Source organism: Sinohyriopsis cumingii, chromosome 2 (genome assembly GCF_028554795.1).
Source record: "Sinohyriopsis cumingii isolate HCF-2022 chromosome 2, ASM2855479v2, whole genome shotgun sequence".
NCBI lineage: Eukaryota > Metazoa > Mollusca > Bivalvia > Unionida > Unionidae > Sinohyriopsis > Sinohyriopsis cumingii.
In genome coordinates, this window is record NC_142962.1 from 154430709 (window position 1) to 154454004 (window position 23296).

Below are 23296 nucleotides of genomic sequence, written 5' to 3' on the forward strand. Positions count from 1 at the left end.
ACCACGTACACCCGTTACTTAATAGTCAAGTGTGACTGCGTCAACGTATTTATAGATAGATAGACCACATTTCTCCTGAAATCTTTCAATAGAGGCCTCCAAGGAGATCTCTACCGGTATTTATGATAGCTGGATCTCTCCCAGTTTCTAATTAATTTTCCTTGGTATTTTGCAAGGGTTTCACTATTATTCGCTTCTTCCCACTCAAATTTATAATTCCATATTTTAATATGTGCTTGTCTTCCTTGGGGTGTAATATACGCACACCCTGGTGTCACGATAGCTCATCGCTCGTACTTTCTCACTGAGTCCTTTACATCTTTGGTTTAACTGGATCGTTCTCATCGTGGGACAATTTACTGGTGGCAGTGAGGTCATGTCAACCCCTGTGCCCTGTGCGCCTTTGGGCCACAAGTGTTTTCCTCGTTTCCATATTCTCTGTTGTCGTTCTAAAATGGTTCTCCGTCTTGGTGTTAATGTTAATGTTTTCTAATCTATTTGCATGTGCATTTGGTGAGCTTTGCTCACTTAGCTCCAACTTGCTCGCTTTGGCGGCATTGTACTGGACTGAAAATACCTGGATGGAGGTGACAACTGACCTGGAAACCCTATCTCAAGAAAACTAAGGTATCTAAGAAACATAAATAAGAACCACAATTTACAAGTTTTGTTATGTGTACAATAAGCCTTCGGGCATTTAGAGAGTATTTGAGAGGAAAGCTCGGAGCTCTAACCATGCTTGCAATAAACTATGCTCAAAATTCTTTCATCCCTCAGTGTATGACGCTCATTTTGCATGCTTCAAGGAAACATTTTCAGGCAACATATTGTCATATTTTCACGAAAAGCCGAATGACGTTCCGCATGCTAAAGACTTTCTATGTCGTACTTTGCAATGTGCTTCCTAACAGCTGATACGGTGTTTCCTTGAATCAGAGATTTCATCTTGTATGCATTCAAATGCATTTCCATTATTCGTATTAGCAAAGTAAACTACTGAACTTTAATCGCCTTTATCTTTTAAAATGAAAAGGCGGGAGAACGAAGGTTTTTTGCATTCACAGATTTCAACTGTGCATTTATTACCCCAGATAAATATTCATTATATGTCGTAAATACAAATCAATACTTTGTTTTATTAGTGAAAATGGCACAAAACCTTTATTACCTTGTGGGGCATTTGGGATTGCTCTGCACTGTAGGTAAACGTAAACTGAAGCAGACACATGCAGTGACGACTGATATAAATAGGACTCGAAATCTCTAAGGACAAGTCCAATAGCTCGCGATAACATTCAAGTAGAGCACGAAGTTAATAAAACGGTGAGTAGAAATCGATTTTTATTTTTAGGTTCATAAAATGGAAATATGAACTTTGCCCATGTTTCCATTTTCTTGACAGATATGTTTCCATTTTCTTGACAGATATGCTTTGAGGCTTAATTTGGTCAACTGAGCCAAATATGTGCCTGTAGTACTTAAAACTTTTGCGTTCTTAAACTTCCATATGGTAAACTTGCATGATGTTTCCATGTCAAAAGATTTACTAACAATTTAAACAAATTCACTTAAATCTTCGAAATAGGTTGTTCTAGTTTACTCTCCAATTCTACAATATATTCAGACTATTGAGGTCTATTTCATAAATTGATGCAAATGCAAATTCACCATTAAAAATTTTTGTTCGAAAAATTAATGATATTCTAGATATAATTATAGACTTGCCTACATTTTGTTAAAACAAGATTCATCCAACGTTATGAGAATAAAAATGAAAGGTCCCCATCATTAATAAGCGACGAGAGGCAAAACATGGACTAATTCTGAGAGTTCTTAAGAATGTCTGACTTGAATATTCTGCCTTCGGAATTTAGAAAATGCACACATCATGAGAAAATCTTCAAATTAAAATAGAAATGCAATTTTACAAAGCAAGAATCATATTCTTTGGCCTGGTGTATACCATAAACAGAAATTTAAAAAAAAAATGGCTGGCATTACCCGTTCATTCAGCCTAGAAACTTGATAATCGATTAAATTCTATTCATGAACAGCGTTCCTTCAGCCCAGAAGCTTGATAATCGATTAAACGCTATGCATGAACAACATTCACTAAGCCTCGATTAAACGCTATTCACTAACAGCGTTAATTAAGCCTAAAAGCTTCATAATTGATTAAACGCTATGCATGAACAGCGTTCGTTAAGAAAAGGCCTATGCTGGAGTCTGAAGTCTGTGTGATCTGTTTTCGAGCTCCATGACTTTATGAATAATATTAAACTGGACTTCAATTCTTTAAAAAAAAACTATACTGTTTTCGAGTGATTGCAAAGTATGCTGATAACCCATTAATAAGCGATTCAAACTCTGCAACTTTAAATACAAATGATTCTAAACAACAAGTAATTAACTCGTTATTACTACTGACAAGATTTACATGAATGAAAACCTTTCCTCTACTTGTTCCAATATTATTTTCGTTTGGTGAATAAGTATTAGATTACCTTGATACTACTGTGTCACTAATAAAAGCGATCGTTTTCGAATTCCGTACATTTTGGGATGCTACTCGTTGGGTGTCCTTTAGTTTTAGTATTACATTTGAAATGAAGACCAAAAATGCAACGCATGCTCTGTCTTTAAGTGGAGACAACTTTTCCCTTCAAAGAAGTCTAAATGCACGTTTCGTAACTTTTTCTTGACATAAACTCGTTGCACTTTCCCATATACAAATTCAGATATATTTTGATTTAAGAATAGAAAGAGGAATCTCCTTTGGCAGCTGACCGTTTTTCTTTACTTCTGGAAAATATAGGATACTATGCAGTAAGAAAAAGATAAACAAATACTCATGTCTAAAGGGAATCACCTCAGGGACTAGAAATCTGCAGATGATTGTTTAGCCAAAAAGTTCATATTTGATTTAGAGGATATAAAAAAATGAAAACAAAAGTTTGCCTTACTCTGTGGAAAACGGTCCTTTTGGCACACATATGCTTAGACTTATCGCCTATTCTTCAGGAATACATTAAATGGACACGAGTTTGAAAGTCAATGGTATTGTAGTGTCTTTTCTAATCTATTATTAAGAATACAAATCATATGGCGAATACCAGTCCTTTCAAGTGCACTGGATCCAGCAAGGGATAATATGTGTCAGGGATTGATAGAGACCATGACATTTTCTAGCACAGTCCCTAGAGAAAAAGTAAAACAGACATGGTCCAAACAATAACGTGCAAAACAGAGGATGTAATTTATTTCATCACATGTAAGATCTGTAGTATTCGTATGTCGGAGAAACTGAAAAGCTACACAAAAGGCTCAACCTTCGTACATCTGATAGGATGACAAAGAAGCTGTACAGAAGCCCGATCGCAGAACACTTCAACTCCCCATGCCACACTTTCGGTGATATAACACTTATTGCAATTGCTCACAACCCCAACTGAAGTTCCGAAACCAGGAAAGAAAAGGAATCTTACTGGATACACCGCCTTAGAACTTTGAAACCAATCTGTTTAAACAAAGAAGACTAGAAAAAGACAGCCATGCACACAAAAAAAATATCTTTTGCAGCCGACACATTTTCTTTTAAATAATTCTCTAGATTTGCTTAATAGCATTTAATTACTACTATAACAATATAATATCCGGGATATAATTTGTGCCTACATAAATTTACATAAACAACAGATGTCATTATGACTCATCGATTTCTATGTCGATAAAAATATTTTCCAGCAACCGCGACAATTTGTAATAAACTAGTTGAAACATAATACATTTAAAGGTTTAATTCCAGGTAGAAACAACCTATAATGTTTTGCAAACACAACGGTTTTTGTGTTTTATTTGTTTGTCTTGTCTATGTTTTGTATTTACCTTTGAGAAAGACTCATTGAGTGTCGAACGCGCTTAGGCTAGTTAGATACCAGTTTTGCACTGTTCGTTGTCTGTTTATTGCATTTGTTTGTGTTGTAAAATGTTTATTCTTTAAATTTGAAAGCAAAATTTAACTTAAGTTATTTTCTGCACGCTATTTTAACTGCAGCGGAACGTACGGTTTGCTTGTTTCTTGCTTTCTTTTTTTTTACAACACTATTCAGATACCACAGAAAATCAGGAACATTTGTGTACCAAAGGGATCGGTTCATTCATTTATCGCTTACGCATATTTATTTGCAGAAAGATAAATCCATCAGACAAGAGACGCAGTGATATTCATATCCAGAGGGTCATTGTATATGCAATCTTATCATGATCTAATTACTAGACTTTTAAAGGTTAGCCTGTTTCTGGCAAGACGTAAGGTCTGGTAAAAATCACACCATACTGTGATTTAGTTAATTATAATATATTTCTAAAAACATACCACATCGATATCATGAAATTTTCTTCAAGTCTGACTAATTGCTTGAATGTATTAGCGCTAATTTAACTTTGTATGATAATATGGCGTGATGTCATCTGGACAGATTTTGTTTTAAACGTTTCGGCAGAACAAGATTCTGTTTACTCATAAATAGATTATGTGTAATCATCATTCTATTCGATTTTATCCATAAATAATTAGGTCGTTTTCCACTACTGTGTATACACCACACAAAGTTAGCGTTGGGTAGCAAACATTTTTATTTTGTTTTATTTTGTCTTGATTTTAAATGGATTTTGGCGCTGCTTTCATTTTAGTTTGATAATGGTGATGATGATGATTAAAGCGGTGGAGATGAATAAAAGAAAAACAAATGAGATAGAAGAAATGTATTGCCTCTTCGTTTTGCCGGTTTTGTGGGATTAAAAAAATTAACATTTTAAAGTAAGATTTTTGTACACATGATTATCTGAGGCATTCATATGAGAAGGTAATAGAGATATCCTTAATGTCTTGGAAAACCTTGTAGCATTTGAGAGTTGGACAAAATTGTCCTTCTTCTACTTTGTCCTTTTCTGGCTCTTTGCAGAGTTGTATGTTTTGACTAATGCGGATTAAATTAAATATTGAAGAGAAGAATGACAATTCATATCCTGAAAGCAAGCAACAACAAAAAAAAAAAACCTTTATTTTAGGAAGAATTTTATAACATTAATTTATTAGTTACCCAGCCTAAGGTAAATGTTGTAACGTTAAAATCTTTACAGTATCAACATTTTTAAAACTATATGCGCTTGATGTAATCGATTGGCGTATGAGCCGATATTTTAAGGCATTTTCCCAAGACTGATAGCTGCACATTTTCTATGTTGTTAACGTCTTGGCAGGCCTTGTCAGGAATGTCATGCCTATTACAAATTTAGCCCGGCTGACAAAGATATAATGGGAACTCGCTCGATGTCCACCACATTAGTATATCAGATAACGAAACGAAGAAATTTTCGAAGTTAGATGAAGTGTGTAACGATAAGTCAGTTGCTACTTTTAAATATACAGTCGACATTTTATGTCATTGAAAATGTTATATAAACAATCATTAGAAGAGGTGTGTACCTTCCCCGACGCCAAATTAATAGCACGGAAAAAATGTGTTGTTTTCCAGAGTCGGGTATCTTCTCTGATGTCAATTTAATTGCAAGTAAAAAATGTGACTTTTAAAATAGTTCCTCATTCTTAAGTTTACCTTTTCGCAACGTATACTTACTTCAATAAAATCTGAAATAAATGTACAGCATTTATTGGCAACATGACACGTGGCACAAACAGATGCCCAGCGCAAGGATCAAGGTCAGAGCAAAAGTATCACCTCCACCATTACTACTATTATCATCAACACAAAACAATCTGCATGTGGAAGTAGTAGCATCGACAGTACTGTTAGAATCGGCAGTTGTTGTATAAATAGCAGAAGTATTAACAGCAGCAGAAGTAGTTGTTGTTGTGGGTAATAATATTGGTGATTACACTGGTAATATAAACACTTCCGCCTATACCTACTCCACTCCGATTCTGAATGGTTGTGGTGTAGTTCAAATTATAAACCTACTACTGTGATGATTACTCAGGGCCAGGGTATCTGGACCACCACCACCCAGCTAAAAAGAAAATACTTGCACACAAACGTACAGTCCCTTGTAACTTGATATTTGAACTTGCACACATCATGTCATTCTTGTGCATGTTTATTGGGTGCTATCCACACTTTGATCCGGCCCTGTTACTTGGACAAGTCTTATAGCTAATGTTACTCTTGATGATGTTTATGAAGTCAATGCAAATTAAAATATAGGTTTTTCCTTTCAGATGAACGTTTTACTCATCCTCGCCGCCGCTGTGACGGCTGTCTCTGGTAATAATACACACACACACTCTCTCTCTCTCTCTCTCTCTCAATTTGTAATGTTGAATATTGTGTACCATATGACCCTATTCATCTCAAACAGGCTATGATCCGTCTTTATCTGTCTTCCTGTTCATGGATACGTGCACAAATCTACATTGCAAGTGACAGATTTATCAATCATTTAGAAGGTCTAATTTTTTTTTTATATACGTCAGTTAGACAAAGTTCTTTTCAACGGTTTCTTGTCTCTACAAGGATGTTTGTCATGCCCAATAAGATCTATTGCCCGTGATCAGCGTGATAGATGGTGGTAATAAGTGTATAATAATAATAATAATAATAATAATAATGGATAAATAATTGATCCTTGTCAGAATCAGTGCTATAAATAAAACCCACATACTGTTCTCAGCAATTAAGGGTCGTGGTCAAGCTTAAATAAAGTTTAAAGACGTTGGCCAGAAAGTAACGAAACAAATTGCATTTCGAGTTACGTTTCAAAACAGTCATTTTAAAATGAAAGGAAATGATACTCTGGTGACTACAAATTCAGGATGTATTATCTATGGTATGTTAAAATACAATATATTTCACTGATATTGTGAGATGTTACGTATGGTTTATAAAATTGGCATTTCGGACATAAATTAATTTTTGTCTACTCTACAATGAAACGAATATAATTATCCAGCATGTACTGTCAAATAATAGGAGAATTATGTCGCGTCAGACTAACACTTGTAGAGTCTTCCTGGATGTCATCTCGAATATTGCCTTCACATGATAAGCAACTGCAAAACTGCAAAGGGATCAACTGTCCTAGTTTGCTTTGATTTATGAATATGGGATAGGAATCAGCTTGACACTTGGTCCGATACAAGATACGATTTAAGCTTCACGGATTTTCCGCGACCAGGTATTGAAATGTCGCTCAAAAAATACTTTAATAACATCCTTGTTTACAATATCAAAACCAGGAAGTTCAACACCTGATAGATGCGATGAAATCTGTATATTGGATCATATATATACGTCAGAGTTTTGGTTACACTTTAACAATTTCCAGTTTAAACCGAATCTGAAATGTCCTGTTTGAATGCATCAAGTAAACTTTAAATCCTATTTTGACTAAGATAGAGTCAGGTTTCAGTAAGAAGGAAAGCTGAGTAATTGATTGTTTCACAATAATCATCATTTGTTTTGTTTTGTTTTGGGGGCTGGTTTTTTTTATTTTTATTTCTATTGTTTTAGTTTAATTTTCCTTGAGGCGTTTTAACTCGGGTGTAAACATTTACAAATGTAAAAGAGTTTTGCTCTTGATTTTAAAAATTGAATGTTTTACTATAATGATCTTGTGTAGTGTGTACAGCGTTTGCTAAACTGAACTCATTAAATTCTACCTAATAAGATGACGATTTTTACTTGCTGTTTAACCGATTGTTATTACTGGACAAGCTAGTGTTTCTTCTTCGTCCTTTAGCAATATGTACACGTTGGTAACATGGATTGTTTGCAGAGCATGTGACAAGTCTCTTCAGTCATAAAATTTACTCGGCTCCAACTTCGACTTGAAATTTTCTGACCAATCAAAAGGCTGCATTTGTCAATTTCGAAAAAGATTTCCACCTTTTGCGCAATATTTATTACTCGAGATTTTGGGTGAAGTTTCTTGACTGCGGGGCCAGGCTCTGTATTCAGAAACGTTTTGAGCAAAACCTCGATCTCACGCTCACAATACCGGACATATAGAACTCGGAAAAAATCCAGGTCATTGAAATGCATCAGCCTTTGAGAGATAACCGTAACGTTGTAGGATTCTAACTTGTTCCTAATTAAATTATACCGACAAAGGTTTGTAATTTTTAACCTGAGCTTGAGTTTCCTGTTCAAACACGTTGTGAGAATGTGTGTCCGGAAGTGTGGTTAGGCTTAACGTAAGACTAATATGACTCAGTGATCTTTGTTCAGCTCAGTCTAAAAATGAAACCGAATTTTGTTATTTATGTGAGCCGGGCGTTTTACAGAAGAAACGAACACAACATCCTCAGGTCGTGGGGTTTATTATCAACGATGCAAAAAAAAAAAAAAAAAAATAAACAGGGAAAGAAACCTACAATGAAACAGTACTGACTAAAGTGTCCAGTCAAAGTTATGCTCTCCAACTACGAAAACAAAATTGTCCAAAATACATTAGGTACAAAAGCGACTACAAGTGAAAATGAATATGTTGTCATAGAGGATAACATATGAAGTTAAGATGATACAATTACTTAACAGGTATATCATATGAAAGATAATGTCAAAAAATAACATCATTCAAATAATAGACACAATTTATTTTACAATCTACATCCGTTTAAAACTCATATTATATGTTAGGAAATCATTCAATCAGTCAAAATAGATTATGCATCACGCAAAGGGGGTCTCTCTACAGAGAGAAGCAAACACATGCAATAGTCAAGCTTGATGCCAACTTTTCCTTATTTACAAGGACCTCAAGACATCATCGTTGTCAACTGAAAGGTTCTTAAAAGCGCAAATACTACAAATAATGGTATCTAATCACATAATGGCCACACATCACGAAACCCTAATTTCACACTTGCAATGTTTTCTCTTGTTTTACGTCTGTATGACTTATCAGTAAGCCTTTTCGAGTCGAATATTAATACTTCATGATATGCAATACAAAACACGACTCAAACACTATATGCAAAGAATTACTCCTATCTTAACTTACTTTACACACATACCTAAAAATATCAAGATAAATACGTACGTTAAGAAACTAGATACGGTCCATCTTACCAAAGTAAGCCATGCTGTCATAAAGTCATGTGAATACTGTACATTATCATGTCTGCCCCTAACAAAAGGGCTAATTACTCGGGCTGAGAAATATCTTCCCAATACCGACTTCCCATAATCAGCAAATAATCACCAAATCTAACAAAGCTATGAACGCAGACGGAAGTATAATTAAGACATGACCTGGGGTTATTACACTACCATCGAATTCACAAAGAATGAGGAACATTTTCCGCAATATAATGCTGCTGTAAATAAAGCAAAGGTCATACAAAAAGATGCCTTAAATACTCCATATCTATCATATTGTCTGTTAGCGTTTATAAAATGCCAATATTGCCGGACTTTTCATCAAATCTTGAATTGACTGGATCATTCATATCTGCCAAAGACGCTCCAGAAATAGCGAAAACGTATTCAATCAATACGTAGCTCGCCTCCACGACATTCAGGCGTTGCATAGTTCACCTATACGAAGTTTTTCGTAGTCTCCAGCAGCCTTTGTAATCATTAATTATAACGTACAAAAATTACTTTTGCCACTAAAGTGATCTAACAACGAAGTCTTGATACTCGCTACAGGACATCATGGATATTAAACAAGCAAAAACGAATACTCTTTTATATGGCATCAAAGTAGACGTGATATATTGAGTTAATAAAACCGAGAAAATGTCGTTTGTGTGTTATGAATCATTGTTCTTCAAATATCATTAGAAGCTATTAATATTGGCAGCACATTTAAAGACATCTTTCCTTGTGAATGTCACAGTTTTTAAGTAACTGACAGCGATAATCAGTATGACAATGTTCTAGCATTGGCAATTACCTTGATTAGCCACTACAGCTGGGACTTCAATGAAATGTATGCAGTCTACTCATCTCATTCCTATGCACATTCAGATATACGATGCACAGTTAACATGTTGCGAGTAAGTTTCTATAATATACCATGTATAGTCATTAATGTTACTGCTGATCAAACATATTTATTCACACTTCAAACTGCATTGATGCGAAATCGTGAAGAAAAACATTGTACACAATGAAGAACATATATGTGTAAAACATTATCCCGCTAAGCATCCTCCCATGGGGGAAGGTACTGTAGATCCCACTGCAAACTGGCACCGAGGATATGTGAGAAAGAACGTTTGAGATTCATTGAGACTCTACATACGTGGATGCTTGTAGATGTGCGGACGCCGACACCAATGAAGTACTACAGCGGTTCTTTATATTACAGAATCGAGTTAAAATTAAAACAAGAAAAATCGGTATGGATGACCTAATCTCCAATGAACTAGTTCTCACCAAACTCGATTCTGAACCGTATGACTTAATAAACAAGAGAATCTAATTATGTTTCACATTTGATGCACAAGCTCATAAAAATTGAATCATGCAAGGGTATATAAGACTTTTAAAAGAGAAAAAAGAAAAATATTATTTGAAAAAAGAACATATTTTAAACTATGTACGGGTTCTAATCCAAATCGGCGGAAAATTATTTTTTATGATGCAGGGATACGTGGAGGCAATCTGATCATATGTTTTACCCGTCACGAAACAAAGCACGATATATGTTTTGTATTTATTCAGTACCTATTTATTATGCCTCTGATTATTGTTTGAAGGATAGTTTGGTTATAAAGCAAAAATAACACACACACACACACACACACACACAGACACTTGAAGTTATAAAAAATCGATTTTGTACATCTAAGAATATATTTGAGCGAAAGCTATAGACAAGGACAAAATAAAAGCATCCTGTGATGGATACAGAAATTCGAATTGAGCATCTGTATTATCGCTCTGACGCACAATGTAATACGGTCAGGCCGATGGTCATTTGGATCACATTGTCAGACCGATGGTCATTTGAATTATATTGTCAGACCGGTGGTCATTTGGATTATATTGTCAGACCGATGGTCATTTGGATCATATTGTCAGACCGATGGTCATTTGAATTATATTGTCAGACCGGTGGTCATTTGGATTATGTTGTCAGACCGATGGTCATTTGGATCATATTGTCAGACCGATGGTCATTTGGATCATATTGTCAGACCGATGGTCATTTGGATCATTGACTGGATAGCAGAATTACATAGACTTCGTGTTCAACACTGATATGTTTACTAGGTTTTTATGGAAACCAATTCAGTTAGTAAATTTTCTATTGATTGCAACTGAAACCAATGCAGTCAGTACATTGTATATTGATTGCAATGGAAACCAATGCAGTCAGTAACTTTTCTATTGATTGCAAATAACGTTTAAACTTTCTAATTTAAGGTAATGATGACAAATATGCGAAACACTGTGTACTTCTACTGCCGTAAACATTTTCCATATATTTGAGATTTATTGAGTCAGTGTTGTCACGTATTCTTGGCCGTACATATAAGACGTAATTGAAGGACGTGACAGGTCGGATATTCTATGTAAACTGGAATGACATACAGAAGTTTACTCAACGTTTACGATGCATTTGCACGAGACCGATAACGACAGGCATAGTGAAATGCATTGTTCAGAGTTTGTAAAGCCAGCCCTTATTCGTTATATTATCATAATGCAGTGACATCATCAACACTGGCCAAAATCGATAAAACAATTGTACTTAAATTAATCCTTGCCATATTTAACGTTGTGGATTCAAAACAAAGACCACAACAAGGTAACCAAGCTTAGTACTACATAATTGATTCCTTTTTTAAACAGGATTATACAAAATTAGATAATAAATGTGTGTGCGATTTAGATTTTTAACGTTGCTTTAACAATGTTTTAGTCATATTGCTACAAGGTCTGCAGCGTGGCAATTTTTAGTGATGTCTAGCACTGGAGCATCATGCCTCAGACAGCGTCAATTCCCACCCAGTCACATTATGCTGACACGAGGCCGACTAGTCCTAACACTAACCTCTTAATGATGAGCGCCATGCGTATTTATAAGTCTTTGGTATGATTCGGCCGGAATTCGAACCCGAGACCTCCCGCATCCGAGGCGGACGCTCTAATCACTTAGGCCATCGAAGCGGTCTCATAATAATAAATGTCATGAAGTGTATGTGTGTATGTGTGTGATTTGGATTTTTGGTATGATTCTGCCGGGATTCGAACCCGCGACCTAACTTATCTGAGGCGGAGGCTCTAACCACTTAGACCATCGGAGCGGTCTCATATAATAAATAACATGAAGTGTGTGTGTGTGTGTGTGTGTGTGTGTGTGTGTGATTTGGATTTTTAACGTAGCTTTCACAATTTTTCAGTTATATCGCTACGATGTCTGCTGTATGGTAGTTTATAGTGATGCCTAGCCCTAGGGCATATTGTTGCAGATACGTAGCATGATGTCCCACCCAGTCACATTATACTGACACCAGGCTGACCAGTCCTGACACTAACCTCTTAATGATGAGCGCATAGTGAGGCAGCTGTTGGTACCGTTTTTTTAAGTCTTTATTATGACTCGACCGGAGTTCGAACCCGCGACCTTCCTCATCAAACGCTTTCAATAGCATGAAAGGAAAACATGAGTGACACAAACGTAAATCATTACTGTAAGTTTGAATATCATTTTGTTTATTCCTGAATCAAACACACACACACACACACACACACACACACTTGCACCCATTAAATGTTTGATCATCCTTATAATATTCATTGTCGGTAAGACTAAATCCAATCCAGAAGACATGTGGGAGCATGGTGTGGATCAGATGAATGCGTTACTCATGCAATTTCATTTATCATTTTCGTTGGATGCAGTATCAGCTATATACAGCACACACACACACACACACACACACACACACACACACACACATATATATATATATATATATATATATATATATATATATATATATATATATATATATATATATATATATATATATATATATATATATATATATATATATATATATATATATATCTGGTCGTATTAAGAAACTAAATTTTAGTTTCGATAACATTTTAAAATGACACGCTATAATGATTGATAATATGAGGCTCTCTTGTCTTAGTTACACCCGTGCTTTTGCAGGTGAAATGAAACGTGTGTGTTACTACACCAACTGGTCCCAGTATAGAACCTCTCCCGCCAAATTTTATCCTGAGAATGTAGACCACAATCTGTGTACCCACCTTATCTACGCTTTCGCCACTATGAGTGGGAACCATCTGAAGGCATATGAATGGAACGACGAGTCAACTGACTGGATGAAGGGAATGTAAGTCACTATGAAAGTCTAAGAAAAGTCAAAACTTAATAATCCAATGCATAACGACTTGGAATCGGATGTATGCATGACTAATCAAAAACACATTATATCCCCTTCTGAGATCTTGAAAGAGAGAGAGAGAGAGAGAGAGAGAGAGAGAGAGAGAGAGAGAGAGAGAGAGAATCTTCCATAAATGATATTACCATACGAAATTTTTATTGATAACTCTATTTTGATTAATAATTTATTAGCAAATGCAAAAAATTACTGATTGGGATAAATACATTTCACAAGTAGTATGTGACTGAATATTTTATTCTTTATAACGTAACAAAGAATTAAAGTAACTCATTGGGATTGGTACTTATCAAATTTTAAAAAACCCACATATCTTTACCACGTGACAGACATATTCTATTCATCAAGAAAATACAGTCTATTGGTCAGACTTTTGAGGTGCATTCAATTGATTCAGACATTATCATTCATTATCATAGTTGACCACATGACCTCGTATGCAACGTAAAGAGATAGTTTCATGCATATCTTATATTTAATATATCATTAGGTTTTATTAAAATGTCATGCATGACGTTATGTAATAACTTAGTTTTCCTCTATACATCATTATCAACGTATCCATCCATTGTGCAGTATGTCATATTTTTCATAAGACTTATTTTTCTGTCATTTGTCATGGTCTCTCTAAGTCGCCTATTTATGCAAGATAAGTAATGGCAATACATTTTGTTTTTTAATGTTTATTGGTACATCAATACATCAAAGGTTTCATCATGTCCATGTGATGGAAGGAAAATTCGTTTCCTCATACCGGTTATGTGTCTGGCACACTACAATTAAGCCGCTGCGGTTTCTAGTTGAAAAAGAAAAGATAGAGGGAACATCTGGTAGAGGAAAAGTTAATAAAGTGATGCTACCACCACAGCCACCAACCTTCCACCAATATGGAGAGAGAGAGAGAGAGAGAGAGAGAGAGAGCATGAGAGATATTAACTAGTATCTAACTAGCCTAAACGCTTTCGACACTCAATGAGTATTTTTCAAAGGCAAATACAAAACACAGACATGACAAACAAATAAAACACAAGAACGTTGTGCTTGCAATGTTTACATGGCTGTTTCTACAGAAATTAAACCTTTCAATGTATCATGTTTCAACTAGCTTATTTCGTAGGAAATAAACTAGTTGAAACATAATACAACCTACCACCAATATATAGATAGAAATAAACTAGTTGAAACATAATACATTTAAAGGTTTAATTCCTATAGAAACAGCCATGTATCGTATTGCAAACATAACGGTTTTTGCATTTTATTTGTTTGTCTTATCTATGTTTTTTATTTGCCTTCTAGAAAAACTCATTGAGATACGAAAGTGCCTAGGATAGTTATATACTAGTTATGCACTGTTCTTTGTCAGTTTATTGCATTTGTTTTAATCAATCCCTGACACACGTGATCCCTTGCTGGATCCAGTGCACTTGAAAGTACTGTTATTCGGTTATTTCGGGTTTCTTCGTAAGCATGTAGTAATAGAAGAATTGTAAAACGATAAAGAGCAATTAGAAAAGCCGACAACTTGGAAAATCATTTATCCTAGGACCCTAAAATTGGCATTTTGAGGAATACATTTTTGGTAGGTGTTTTACAATTCAACAATATAAGCATTTTTTTAGTGACGAAGGCCACACGAAGGTAGCCGACCTTGTTGGTAGTAGAATTAGAGCCCGTATCATTGCGGTCGAGAGTCAAGCAACGCACACCACTGACCACGGCGGCCCATACCTTCTTTAGTTGGGAAATACAATATGTAGTAGGGCATATACAGTTTTTCTATCAGTACAAAGGAGGAAGCTAATTACACCACCATCTTTTACTTTTTCTCAAAGTTTTTCAGGTATTTCATGTATTTTCTACCTGAAGCCAGTGTGGAAGCTTGCACTTCCGTTCTACGTTTGGAGTGAACGGATCTATTAGCGCATTATGAATACCAAAAATAAGAACAATTTAAAATAAAATTAGTTCAAATTCATTTTCATTCAGGAGATTTGTAAAATAACATTTCATAGATAATTCAACCAATATATTAATTTACAATATTGTAAGCTTATACGTAGAGAGACCCTTGAGTTATTTGCATAGAACGAGAGAAAATGCAGCGCGACCGTTTAACTAGAATACATTTTTATTATAATCAGTAAACTTTATCATGGATAACAAATGCCTGTACAGTGATATAAATAGGAGCAGGGAACAAAGGTATCGCCTAACAGATGTCATATTAACAGAATTTTGACTGGTTTTAAAATACACGCCATTTATTTTAAGAAAGCCCAAAGTATTGCCTAAGGACAAATGTTTGTGATGCACCAGCAAGGAGCAAGTAGACGTTTAAGTGTTGTTGTTTATGTATTTTTTATATTATTGTATGCTCAATACAGGATATATGAACAGTATCATACTCATTTAGCTTAAAAATAAAACAAAATTTTACAATCTTTTCGTCTCCCTTTCTTGGCAAAATTAAATTAGTATTCGAATATATCTGTCTGCGCTAATTTTGTAGGAAATAAAAGGAGTTTTTTTTCATTGTACAAATATTGAAGGATGGGCGGGTATTCGGTCTGGCCACTCGGACCCGAAAATACCGGTTCCGGCCTGGTTTTAAGATAAATATTTGACCTAGCCGTCGTCAGATCCCCCCCCAACTTCAGCTGGCAGTAATACAATTTCCCGACCTCCCACCCCGAACGTTTTCTGGTTAACATAAACGGGGGTGAGAGATGGTCATAGGGAAACCAGAAACAACGTGAGCGGATTATTTGAATGAACTAAATCAAGAAACTTGTACTACATTCATATGGAGTTGGCAATGGATTGAGTGAGCAAAAACACTGTGATACAACCTTTATTTTATATCTGTTATTTTCCCGAAATAGTTAAGACCTGGTCTCATGCAAATCTAGGAAAAATACATCTGTCTTGTGACAAAGAGAATGTTGTAGTCATTGATGGCTGGAAGTAATTTGCATCCTATCAATCAAATTGTGGTTTTTATTCCTTCCAATTTAAGTGTCCCGTTTATTGTCGTGTTTTTGTTTCTCCATAAGCTTATTGGCTTAATTTATGAGCGTATTAAAAATAGTCAGGTACTTAACATCGAGCAGTATCACAAAATGTATTAACACCATCGCATAATGTTTAAACTAAGCCACATTTATTCTAAGTTTATCGACTTAATAATTCTCAAATTTTATTAGAAGCCTTGTCAACATAACTGTGAAAAACTATTTTAATATTCCATTGAAACATAGACTATTCAAAAAGAACTGTAATGAGATAAACAAATCCAGATCAAATATATTTTGCACACAAGAAAACGTATCGTGCAGGGCAGACCAGTTAAGCCAAAACCAGAAGCACGTCACGAATAAAATTTGCTAGGACACATTAGTAGGAAATAAGTTATATCCCAGATATTTGTTAGATACAATAACTTGCTTTTGACAAAATCTCAAGACTTAGTTTTAAAACGTAATATACATACCAAAATAAAAAGAACGCATTCCAGTGAATATAAACACCGCATATATATTCACTTGTAAGTCGAGTCCAACTGCACACACCCAGATTAGAATAATAAACCCGCCCATATGGGTCTTTTTAATTGTTATGACCAATCAAAAGATCATCCAATACACTGATCAGTCAGAGCTATAAGATCGAAGATCAGAGTCTATGTTCTTTGCAGTTTACTCGACTTATAAGTGAGTATATATAGTAGATGTGGTACAAATAGTGTTGAAGCAGAAAACTTCAAAACAGCAGGTAAAACACCAAAGTGTAATCAACGATTACCTTACTTAACTCTGCGAAACTTTTTACAGTAGCTACTATAAACTTTAATTATTTATCACGTATAAAAGAAATTCAGATCGTGGTAACACAATATTAGTCCCCTTTCTATCTAATTAACTTTGCAAGTTTTACCTTCATTTTTAAGAATTTAACATTTAAACTGCACTTTATAACCAGTGTTGTACTGACATGAGGTAAATCCATTCACACAGACGTAAATACATATTGTAACTGTGCATAAAAGACAATAAAACAAAACATTCCCTTCTGTGATATCGCAGAAGGGGTATTATATAATGAGTTGATAAAAACAATATATATTGTTACTTTTTATTGTTCTTAAAATTTGATTCAGACTCTACTGTCAGTTTCCACTCCTTGAATCTGTCTTTATTCAGGTAAAATTCACATTTGTTTTGATAACGTTGGAAATAACACTCAGTAGTAAAGCATTTTCTTTTCTCTAACTCTCCATGTCTTTCCCAAAACACACTCTTATTTATCATTTTGATGACGTAATAAGTGCAGTTATTATTAGGTTTTCATCACAATTTTGCCATCTATTCAATTTACGATTTAAACCGCAGTTGTTGCTCAAACAATAAAACTGTGTATCTTTTCCTGTTTTAAGCCCAAATGTATGTAAATATTTACTCTTATGTAGTGCATGTCATGCTTTATTTTCTTTTTGTACGTCACATGATACTGGTAGTGTTGGTTTTGTACCGTTGTAATTTAGAATCTTCTTTAGCAAAAGGAAATACATAATTTTCGTCTGGAAATAAGATTATCTATGGCCAACGTTGTTCTTGAAAACGTCTCACTAATGCAATGGAATCTCTTAATCCACTTCCGATATGCAGCCAGTATAAAATTTATTCAGTATTTGATTATGATATGCTGCCAGTATGATATGTATTCGTTATTTGATTATGATATTCAGCCAGTATGATATGTATTCGGTATTTGATTATAATATGCAGCCAGTAGGATATGTATTCGGTATTTGATTCTGATATGCTGATGCTGATTCTGATCTGCTGCCAGTATGGTATTTATTCGGTATTTGATTCTGATATGCAGCCGGTATGATATTTATTCAGTATTTGTTTATGATATGCAGCCAGTATGATATTTATTCGGTATTTGATTCTGATATTCCGCCAGTATGATATTTAGTGGGTGTTTGATTATGATATGCCGCCAGTATGATATTTAGTGGGTGTTTGATTATGATATGGAGCCAGTATGATATGTATTCGGTATTTGATTCTGATATACAACCAGTATGATATTTATTCAGCATTTGATTCTGATATACAACCAGTATGGTAATTATTCCTTATTTTGAACAAATCTTTCTCTGCGCAACTAATGTATTTATTATACAATTTCTACAGGAATATATTGCCTCCTGGTCTGCGAATAAAAGTTGCTTAATGTCAAAATGAATAACCTTGACCTCTTTCACTACCATACAACCTTGGTCTTTTGTTTAATCATGATTATTTGCTGTATGATATCATGTTAATTGCCTCTTATTCCACTCAGTCAACTAAAATAGGTCACGATCTCTTAGGACTTGAATCTCTACACCTTATACACTTAATGATGCATCATAGTCTATCAGTGGTGTATATTAATAGTGAAGAGGATAAAGTTTATAATTTTCCACACAAACATTCCCAGATGACTAAAACAAAAATGTCACATGCCATAAGAGTATCTTTCCTGACCAAATATGGTCTTCAAAGCGTTTTAGACTTGAAATTTTACATTACATGAAGTACAAATTGATCATCGTTAATTGATATGTTGAATTCTTCATCGATGAGTAAACCTTCTCTATGCGTGGCATAGCTGTTATATTAAATCTTTCAAACCTAACAATGTATGCATATTACCAAACCTCTTTCCTCTAAATATATCTCACGCAAATCGCAATAGCTTCCTTATTTTTGGTGACTATCTTTCCTCAGAAACTCATCTGACACAAATCCCAACATTTCGTTCATTTTGGTAAATCATTTCCTAAAACTACCTCTCGCACAAATCTCAATATTTTCATTTATTTTGATAAACCTTTTCCTCAAAAATACCGCTAACGCAAGCAAATCCGATACTTTCCTATATATTTTAGTAAATGTTGTTCCTGAAAATAGATCTCACAAAAATCCCTATATATTCATTCATTTAGTAAACGCTTTTCCTTCAGATAGTTTTCACGCACATCCCATTATTTTCACTCATTTTGGTAAAAGTCATTCCCCAAACTACATCTCACAGAAATCATAATATTTCATTCATTTTGGTAAAAGCCTTTGCTCAAAATACCTCTCACACCAATCTCAATACTTTCATTCATTTGGTAAACGTCTTTCCTCAATATATCGCTCCCACAAATAAAAAATTGTAAGAAAAATCACAAGCCAAATGTCAGTCTAAGGAATGTATATTAAAATATTAGCGAAATTTAAACCAGAACAACATATCATGCAAAATAAACATATTTTACAACAGAACCAAATGTTGCAATAGACTTGAAGATAGTCCGATAAATCAAAACCTCGAGTCCGATAAATCAAAACCTCGAATCTCCGTTAATGCTAATGGAGAATGTAAGGGTCTGATGTCGCTTGTTTATTAATGTGCCCTTTTACTGCATGGAAATCTTTCCGGAACACACTTGCGTACAGTTTAAACACTTACCAGTATTTGGTAATAACCATATGTAGCGCGAAATTTATAATTGTCACATAGCCGAGGTTTGTGGTTTTCCACGTGGATTTACGAGACGTCTAACACTTGATTTTATCTGGAAATACTTTTTGCATATCGGTCAAAAAACACTTCAGCCGACGGTAAACGGCCGCAAGAAATACCAGTAAGTGTGTAAAATGTATTGTTATGTATATTTAATTTAATTGTTTGTCTGTGAGTTTAAAATTTTATATTATTCCATTACATGATATTGTAATGTAACATTGTTTGCTGGATTTGACATTGTCCAGAACTGATTTTTTTTATTGTTTGTTAATTTTCGATTTAAACAGCTAACAATAGAAACATTGGATCTAGGTGCTGACCTTGTTCCAAAATCAGTGACAGTTTTGGTAACCAACTTTTTTTCTTTTCTTTTTTCTTTCTCAGACTAAGAATCATTAGGTTGAGTCAATGTCATACATGGACTACGTGACATCAAACATGTGTCATTTAGTAAACAAAGTTCTATTTTTTCCAGAAGTATGATTTTTTACCCTCATCCGGGAATCTGTTTTGCGTTTTACTTAGTTGTATAACTGATGTTTTTGATAAAGGTTGATCAGTCGGGTTTAAAACATTTGACACGTTAAGTTGTATTATGTTGTGACCAGTTTGGGCTGAATTTTATTTTTCTTCAAATGATTGAATTCAAGTGATTGTTTTCCATAGAAATACAAGTGTTCTGAAAACATTCTTGGACAAAAACTGGACTAATATTTTCTGTTTCAACAAGAGATTGTAGACACATCAGTACAACGCTAACTGTTACAGACGTCATCGCTTTCCATGTTGAATTTTATCGGGATTTAAACTGATATTCACTTAAAACTTTCATTGGTAGGACTTGTGTTTTAATTTTTGGATTACGGTTAGGATTTAATTCGCAGTACCGTAATTTCTTTTTTTAATTTTCTTTACTTTGTAGTCTGGTGAAATAAATTATTTATTCGATTTTACAAAGCTTGTTGTCTTCACTCTTTTCTATTATTTTTTTAAGAGCATTGACTTGTAACGGAAAATTGGGTGCTCGTCCGGGGTATGAAGTTTGCTAAAATATTTCAGAAAACTTTGTTTTTGAAAGTTAAACTCCCCTAGTTTCGGAATTTTAAATCCCAAGTATTATTTCTCATTTTAAAAATCTTTAGTGAAACCAATAAGCTTTTTTACAATGTCATCAAAAGTGGAGATCTTTCTTTCAAATCCTACCCAGGAGCAGTTAGACTGTTTGAAAAAAGATGAATTGATTCAGCTTTCCAAAAGATATGATCTTTCTGAGGCAAAATCTTCTTTAACGAAAAAAGAAAAAAATATTTTGGTCCAGTATTTGGTGGAAACGAATGTTTTGGATAAAAGTGCTTTGGTTTCGATCAGTAAGTCTGTATCAGAATCTAACATAAAAGTAACTGAATTAAAATTAAAATACAAGATAGAATTAGAGTTAAGTAAGGCTGAGCTTCCGAAAGAAGAAAAACAAATGCAAATTCAATTAGATAAAGAGGAGAGAGAGACAAATGCAGTTGCAATTAGATGAGGAGAAAGAAGAAAAACAAATGCAGTTACAGAAAGAATTAATGCAATTACGGAAAGAACGAATGCAGTTACAGAAAGAAGAGAAACAAATGTTATTCGAGAAAGAGGAGAGAGATAGAGATAAATGCAGTTACATGCGGAGAAAGAGGAGAGAGAGAAGATGCAAATGCAAATCTAAAGAGAGAAGGAACAAAGGGAATATCAATTTAGAATAAGAAAATTAGAGCTGGCAAGTGAAAAGTTCATTCTCACTCAACAAACAAATTCAAGTTTCGATGTTACTAAGAATATTAGGTTAATGCCCCCTTTTAGAGAAAACGAAGTAGACAAATATTTTCCACATTTTGAAAAACATTGCTGAAGATTTGAAATGGCCAAGAGAGAATTGGACACGTTAAGTTGTATTATGTTGAGACCAGTTTGGGATGAATTTATTTTTCTTCAAATTATTAAATTTAAGTGATTGTTTTCCATGGAAATACAAAAGTGTCCTGAAAAAATCTTGGACAAAGACATTTGTTGGAAGTTATACGGAATTCAAAAACTGGAATAATATTTTCTGTGATCCAACAAGAGTCTGTTGGTACATCAGTACAACGCTGACTATTACAGACGTCATCGCTTTCTATGTTGAATTTCATCGGGATTTGAGCTGAGATTCACTTAGAATTTTTCATTGGTTGGACTTGTGTTTTAAATCTTGGATTACAATTTGGATATAATTTACAATAACGTAAGTTCTTATTTCTTCTTTCCTTTACTTTGTAGTCTAGGGAAATAAATCGTTTGCTAAATTTTACGAAGTTTGTTATCTTAAATATTTTCTGTGACTTATTTTAAGAGCATAGACTCGTAACAGTACATCGAGGTGTGCAGAAGAAACTGTCTGCAATTAATTGCGACTTTTAATGAGAAGGTGATATCAGCCCCTAAACGTTCAGTCCAAAATATCATTATATGTGTGGGTTTGATCATATCTAACACGCGAATGACTGGGATTTGTTTGACTAAATCTTTCTAGTCTGAACTACTACGAATGCCTTTTAACTGTTGCTGAAATCTCTTGCAGTCTCTGTAAGGAAACCAAATTGGTCGTTTCTATTTCTACGGTATGCGATTATACTGACAGCTATTTAAAGTATTACGTGATATATTATATAAACAACTGACCTCAAAAAACTAACCTCTGTCTAAAAAAGAGTTTGCTTGACTAGACAATATCGTATTGCATGCAATCTCATATTTTTGGGAAAATTAGGTAAAGTAATAAAATGGGTAAAATTGATCCGTGATATTGTCAGATTGTCTGCTTGTCTCTACTTAATTTGCATTAATGCAAACTTAAAGAGATCAAAAATATTGTCAGGCTTTTCTTTGTATAAGCCACAAAACACATGCCTTTCAACAAATTCCAAGATCAGACAAATTTTCGGTTTTGACTTTATTGAAAGTATCTTGAGAACTTCAATGACATATCATTGGATATATATATATATATATATATATATATATATATATATATATATATATATATATATATATATATATATAGAGAGAGAGAGAGAGAGAGAGAGAGAGAGAGAGAGAGAGATAATGCAATGCATGTGTTTAAGGTCAAGAATGCTTGTAATGCTTGTAATGTATCATCTTGTTACGTTGATTTCTATACTGTACAACATAAATGCTGTTCTATGAAAGCTAGATGATTTCACGGTAATTTTGAGTCTTATTGACTCAGAGTGAGTATAAATGATCGTTGCTCTTTAATCAAATGTATATATAATA

The 23296-nt window shown here is 34.2% G+C and overlaps 1 protein-coding gene across 2 annotated transcripts in view; it reads left to right on the forward strand.

Annotated features, from left to right (window-relative positions):
- The first annotated feature begins 607 nt into the window (after positions 1 to 607).
- LOC149806142 (chitotriosidase-1-like) overlaps positions 608 to 23296 on the forward strand; it is a 41081-nt gene continuing 18392 nt past the window's right edge. Inside the window, exons 1-3 of one of the 2 annotated variants that reach the window (XM_089951045.1) lie at positions 608 to 627; positions 6239 to 6284; positions 13159 to 13345. In XM_089951045.1, the coding sequence (XP_089807171.1) occupies positions 6239 to 6284; positions 13159 to 13345 (233 nt within the window). In that variant the 5' untranslated portion in view covers positions 608 to 627. Of the gene's footprint in view, positions 628 to 1214; positions 1324 to 6238; positions 6285 to 13158; positions 13346 to 23296 lie in introns of those variants that run through there. The other variant, XM_089951044.1, reaches the window with a different exon arrangement.